We start from the raw sequence: 7,443 nt of genomic DNA on the forward strand, positions 1-7,443 counted from the left end.
TATTCAGAGTACCAATTTTTTTCCGAAACGAAATAGTTAGATGATTGTGTATCCACAAGTCTAGCTTTTAGAAAAGCTTTAAACTTCAACAATTAAAAGTGCACTTAGTATTTTTATTTTTGAAAAAACACATTAATAGTTATTTTATGTATTGCTAAATTCTCCTGATAATCAATGTAACTATTTATAATAGCATGAGTTATGATTTTGTCAACGTCAGAGTTTATTTTCATATTAACATATAAATATATTGCAAATTCAGTGATTATTAATTTCAAAGGAACCAATGAACCATGGTATTCGGAAGTCCAATTGGGCCCCGACTAATCTAGTCGAGTTGAGTTAGCCCACTAAGACGTAAAGCTCTTCCAACATGAATTTTTTGCATTCGCAAGGATTTGATCTTGAGATCTTGTTTAAGTGGAACAAACGCCAAATCGCTTGAACTAACTCATGTTGGTAATGGCAAAGGAATCGCCTCTTCATTATTGTGGCATCATTTTTTTGTGTGAACCTTGGTATTCGAAAGTCCAATTGGAGCTCAACTAATCCATCGAGCCAGGTCGATCCACTAAGAAGTAAAGTTCTATCAGTGGGGATTTTTTGCATTTACAAAGACTCGATCCCGAGATCTTATTTAAGCAGAACAAGCGCCGAATCGCTTGAATCAACCCACGTTGGTTGCGGACCATCATTCTATTGTACTCCACTCTGATACTCAAAACCAAACTGGAAATACAATGCCGATAAAGCGGAAGTACAAGGATGTTGATGTTCAATGAATCGAGGAAAATTATCTTTTTTATATTGGATCTCACGCCGTAATAAAACTAGTGATACACCTGTCGTTTAGTGCAAAGGAAAAAGAAAGATGAAGCATGTCTAATTTTCTTTCTTCCCCTATACACTCAAAAACTCGAACAATTAAATCAGGTTTACTGAAGCCAGCAAATTTTTGCCCTAGCGGTTCTTAGTAACCATGATGGGAGACAACACCAAATTTCCCCGCGATGAAGGAATTGCTGTCGTTCATGTTGATCTGCCGTTCAAGTTCGACATAGGCACAATACTCCACTTTGTGCACTTCCGCACCGTTCAAAAATGTCCAAGCTGTAGCTCGCAGCCCTGCTCCTGTTCAAGATTGAAACGATATCAAATATTAATAATTTATCTCATTCATAAATTCTTCGGGCACTAAACTTGGTCAATATTTATTAAGTATGACGATTCAAAAAATAAGGTCACAAAGTTATGACAGTCCTTGAAAAACAAAAGTGATTTTATATGTTAAAGGGAGTCAAAATTTAGTAATTGCTACTTAGTGTAGTTAGGTGGTTACTGGACTTCAAATTTCTTAAAGTAAAATATACACAAATTATTTTGCACGTATTCTTTTGTGATTTTCTTATATTGACTATCACATGCAAAGACTGCAGGGGAACTATAATAATGTTACGGACGGAGATGCCCTTTTTTAACACAAGTGACGCATCGGATGTGAATGTGATAGCCAAATATTATATATATATATATATATATTTATACATATATGAAGCTAGGAATTTATAACTAGATTACCGTGAGTGATGAACAACAAATTTTCAGACGGATATCTATCTGCAAGGGCATGAATAACTGGTCCAAATCGGGCGTATGCATCTGAACTCGTCTCTCCCCATTTCGGCAACTGAATTTTATCATCAGCATTGCAGCAATTATTTTCAGATAGGTCAATTACGTGGTTGCATTAAGAAGTAAAAGTCGGGAAATAAGCAACAAAGGTGCCGTTTTCCACCTCTTTGACGACTGGTTCAAATTCAGGATCCAAAGTGCCTGCTGGAAATTTCAGCTCAAGCTCAGGGAGGTTAAATCCCCACTCCCCATCCTTAGGAGGTGTTTTGATGCTCATGCCGTTGAATATCTCACTGATGCCGTACTCGATAGATACCTACAAAAATTTACAATTTGTATGGAAAAATCAAATGGCTGAAATGTGTTGAAAGAGTTTGATTATTTCAGAGCGCCTCATGACCACATGGACCTACAAAGATTATTAGCATGAGATTTTGAATATATACGATAAGTTATTTCTTGGACCTTAATCTTTGATGGGTCAATCAGCATGTCGGTCCTGGGGAGAGCATCGGAATTTCCCCCAATGGCACAGAGAGCGGAAACGACTTCGCATGAATGGAGAAACAAACACCCGGTGGATTGGGAACCCGAGCTGGGTTCTGAGCTTTGCGCCGGTGTGGAAGGCCCGGACACATCCAGCATTGACCAGAGGTGGATCCCAGGGCCTGGTGGCATTCGAGAGCCAGAAGTCCACCAACTCATCAATTCGATCCCCGTGCCGCATCACGAGAGCGTGTTGGTATTGCTGCGACTGTTTCGGGGCTGAGGAGAGGGAGTCCATTATGGAATGCAGATTTTGGTAATCAATTTCTATATTGAGAGCACAATTTGTAAAGCCGCGTCTGGGAGCAGCTGAGGAAGTGGACAGAAAATGAGAAACGATCGCGGAGAATATGGAAAGAGAGGATATATATATATATATATATATATATATATGTGAGCGTTTGTTATTGTTTTAAGAAATCTAACGGAAGTTTCCCAGGAAAAATGGGAGAAACTAATGACGTGACCCGTGCATTGCCGGGTTCACATTTTATAATTTCGATTAATATTTAAAATCAAATTCATGAACATTGATAGGATAGAGTAAAAAAATTGATTTTCCATCTCGTTTTTGATATATTATCTATTGTGTGATGAATTTATCTTGAAAATTACATAATGCACCAATTTGGGGAATGCGAATGGACATTCAATTGAAAGCTCATGGAGGTCTCACAGTAAACGAATGGAGAGCACTTATTGCAGTATTTATAATAATTATGTATCATAGATTCTAATTCCATTACCTTTCCGGGGGTCCTCCCACTTAGTATCTCACTCAATTAGGGGTGTAATCTAACTGACTAGGTTCAAGCTCAAATTGATGACAACTCGAATTCGGTTCGATTTGATTGAGCTTTAGACAGATTCGAGTCGAGCTTCCTAGTCAAACAAGCCAAGCTCGCTCATGCAGGATTATATAAATATACATACATATATATATATATATATATGATCAATTTTTTATTGTTTTAAGAAAGCCACCGGAAGTTCCCATAAAAGTATGAAACAAAAGAAAAGAAGATGGGCGATCTTATATAAGGGAAAATTCCATGACTCTGAGACGACCCTTCTTCCCGTCCTCTTCAGCTAGTGGCCCATCCAACGATTCCCTTGAGATTAGTTGTTCGGTCAAATTTGCTCAAAGAGGGACCCGCCCTATCGGTTCTCCTATTATGTGAGTTTTATTTTTTCTATTTGAATTCATAATATTCAATCAGGATTGTTTTAAATGAAAGTTTGACTCTGTAGTAACCCTACAAATTTCCATTTATGATGACTTTGATTATGAATTATTCACTTACAGTAGATGTAAGACGTTAACCTAGATTTTTTTTTTTTTACCCTTCATGTTGATCAATCGGTCAAATTTGCCAAGCCAATTCTCCGCGACTGCATTTGGTTTATTTTTATTGTTAATCGTATTCAATATCATATTGTACCTCATGCCGTATATAATATACAATATACTATTGTTACATTTTCTTATGCATAAATTAAGTTCAAACCTGAATATTCAATTAGGATGAATATTAGGTGAATATTATTTTTCTATTTGAATTCCTAATATTCAATTAGGATTGTTTTAAATGGAAGTTTGAGTTTTTGGTGACCCTACAAATTCCTATTTAAGATGACTTTGAATAGAATTTATTCATTTACAGTTAATGTGAGACGCTCATTTAGATTTTTTTTTTTTACCCTTTCATGCTGATCAATCGGTCAAATTTGCCAAGCCAATTCTCCGCGAGTGCATCTGGTTTATTTTTATTGTTAACCGTATTCAATATCAAATTGTACCTCATGCCGTATATAATATACAGTATACTATTGTTACATTTTGTTATGTATAAATTAAGTTCAAAACCTGAATATTCAATTAGGACGAATATTAGGTGAATATTATTTTTTCTACTTGAATTCCTAATATTCAATTAGGAGTGTTTTAAATGGAAGTTTGAGTTTTTGTTGACCCTACAAATTCCCGTTTAAGATGACTTTGAATAGGAATTATTCATTTACAGTGGATGTGAGACGCTGACCTACATTATTTTTTTTTTACCCTTTCATGCTTATCAATTGATCAAATTTGCCAAGCTAATTCTTCACGAGTGCATCTGGTTTATTTTTATTGTTAATCGTATTCAATATAAATTGTAACTCATCCCTTATATAATAAACAATATACTAATGTTACATTTCGTTTTGTATAAATTAAGTTCAAAACCTTAATATTAAATTAGGATGAATATTAGGTGGATATTATTTTTTCTATTTGAATTCCTAATATTCAATTAGGATTGTTTTAAATGGAAGTTTGAGTTTATAGTGACCCCACAAAAATTCCTGTCTGGGATGACTCTGATTAGGAATTATTTATTTACGGTGGATGTGAGATACTCATCTAGTTTTTTTTTTTTACCCTTTCATGCTGATCAATTGATCAAATTTGCCGAGCCCAGTCTCTGCGAGTGCATTTGGTTTATCTTTATTGTTAATCGTATTCAATATCAAATTGTACCTCATGCCGTATATAATATACAATATACTATTGTTACATTTCGTTAAGTATAAATTAAGTTCAAAACCTTATCATATCTTAAATAGTAATCGCATTTAGAAAAGTGTGAGTACTTATTTCCGATATTTACAGTCCAAATATCTCATGTGGTAATGGTTATCCTAATCGTTAGCAGTTTTTATTATCTCTTTTCCCATGACATGATATGGTCTTTTCACCTAGTATTAGTATCAAATTTGGCTTTTCAAGTATGTGCACTATCACTGTTGGAAAATATGTCAATTTATTAAAAAAAACAAAACAAATGTTAACATCAAAATGATTTTGCACGTCTATATGTACAATCTTAAATCTTAGATCTTAGAAATAGATTAAACCCAGCCATTTTCTGCTTGCTTGAGAGAGCGAGTGAGGAATTTTAATACTGCCACCCGGCTATGTTATGTTCGCAAACGATTAAAAAGAAATATTTTAAGCAAATTAAATGTGTAGCCCTAAGTCCTATTTTCTGTGACTCTAAGTCCTATTTTCTGTTGATCTCAGAATAAAACACGGATGGGATAAAACTAAATCCAAAATGACTATAATGTAATTCTTAACATTATTACCCACTACCATTATTTCCCCCCTCCCTCCCTCTTTTCTGTCTGTGTGTCGCTCTCCTAAAAAATAAACCATATATAAACTATTATTAGAACTAGACCGTACACTGAATCATGAGAGCTTAAGTTTATTGATTCACGGGTCCAATCGGGATTGGATGGATTGGACTGCATCTTCAATTAATATTATTGGAATATATATTATTCAAAAGAAAGGATAATGATAATATATGATAATTGAGTAAAAAATAAGAAAATAAGGAAATAAAATTTAACCATGATAAATTGAAGCTCAGATACATGTGAGTTAAAAGGATCAAAGGCAAAGTAGCAAATTGGCGAAGGGGTGAGTCTGATTTTATGTGGGAGTAAAATCAGACTAACTTTTTCCATACAGCATTCAAAAGGGAAACCGATTAAATCGGCTAGTTCAAAAGAAAACCATCCGGTTTCAATCGAAACCCGTTATGTATATATGAATCTGTGGGGTCTAATTATGCATTTCTTTCCAATATGTAGAATCAGACTGGATGGGGCATCATCTCATGGTCCGACTGGTTGGATCAGCAGGTCTGATCCAACACTGATTACGACGCGTACAAGGTTTTTCATAATTTTTATTAATTCCTTTTTATGAGAGAAAATTGCAAATTTAATTGAAGTAGTGAGAAAAATTAAATAAATGAGAAAAATGAAGTAAATGAGCATGTAAATTTTCATAACGAGATTTTTTTTCCCCGAAACCTAATGGAGTACTAGTTTTCTATGAAATTATTTTCAAATTGTATGCGTGGAATGTACTCGTCGTCCTCCAATCATAAAAAAAGCTTTCTCTTTTAAAATAAACTAGAGCATGGCCCCGCTTGGCTGAGGTAATGCTTACTTTTATGTATTATTCTTTTAGCAAAAATAAATCTTATTTGATTGTTTGAAGTTAAATTTGATTTGATTATAAATATAAATAACAATAATTTTAAATTTTCCTTTTGCAAGAAAATTTATCCTTTATTCTATGTTGCATGATAGCTATTAAAGTAATATTAAATTCAAGTTACCGACAATGGGGATTATTATATATTAGAATAGTGTTAATCTAATAATGACATTATTTTAAACATTGAAACTGAATAATATGTTAAAGAGAGTGATAAAAATTTTGAGGCAACTTATTTAAGAAAACAAATAGGAGACTATAAGTAGGAATGGTAATTGGTAAGGCAGGTAGAAGGTAATATGGAGTGGATCAAAGGAACGATTGAATATTAATACGATTGCCAACCGATTTGTACAGAGCATGAAAAATATCATTCTTTTAGCTTTTATGATACATAAAAAAAAGTAAACAAGGATCCCATATTACCATGTGACTCCCATAAGAGATAACTTGGGAGGTAAACTAAATCAAAATTCACATAATAAAAGAATTATATTACTCTTTTATTTCTCTTTTTCTTTTTTGGACTTATTTATTTATTTGTTTATGAATATTACTATTTTTGTGAAGTTGAGTGTGCATACTCTCTATATGACACAAATTGGTAAACAAAAAAGTGGCGCTAATATTGAAATTCCCCTAATACAATCAAGTACAAACGATGTAATTTAGCATTAAGAAAATGAACACCCATCATATTATACGATATTGGGGATAATACATTAACGATGACATTAATTTTCATTATTTGGTAATTCCTGTATGTAAAAAAGGAAAAAAATGTTATATTTGTAAAGAAATAGTACAGGTACAAGCAGTAATATTTGTTTGAGAAATTAATGAAAGATAACAAGCGGAGAGAATATGAATATGAATATGAATATATATAATTAATTTTCATTATTTGGCTTTTTAATAGAAAAAGGAGAGAGGCAATATTTGTAAAATAAAAAAAAAGTGTTAGCAGGCGAAAGGAAAGAAAGAGGAGGAGAGAATGTGAAAATCCATCTATTTATTATTATCTAATAAAAAATGTGGACCTTTTTCGCACTTATTGACTCTAAATGAAATGTTTTCGTACTTGGAGTCACCAATTATGTTTTTTTTTTGGCTACTTTGTGAGTTGAATTGTGCCTCCTCAAATATATATATATATATATATATATACACCCACAAATATACATGTATCTGCCTCTCCAATCGTTGGT

General features: G+C 33.2%; 1 protein-coding gene across 1 annotated transcript; it reads right to left on the bottom strand.

The window, feature by feature from the left end:
- Positions 1-785: 785 nt before the first annotated feature.
- On the bottom strand, positions 786-2,517 carry LOC116202225. The gene is made up of 4 exons (XM_031533682.1): positions 2,098-2,517; positions 1,796-1,948; positions 1,579-1,687; positions 786-1,131 (listed from the first exon to the last, which is right to left on the bottom strand). The coding sequence occupies exons 1-4, from the start codon at positions 2,335-2,337 to the stop codon at positions 971-973; spliced, it is 663 nt and encodes a 220-aa protein (XP_031389542.1). The 5' UTR covers positions 2,338-2,517; the 3' UTR covers positions 786-970.
- Between the last annotated feature and the right edge of the window lie 4,926 nt (positions 2,518-7,443).

This window comes from Punica granatum, chromosome 4 (genome assembly GCF_007655135.1).
Source record: "Punica granatum isolate Tunisia-2019 chromosome 4, ASM765513v2, whole genome shotgun sequence".
Taxonomy (NCBI): Eukaryota; Viridiplantae; Streptophyta; class Magnoliopsida; order Myrtales; family Lythraceae; genus Punica; species Punica granatum.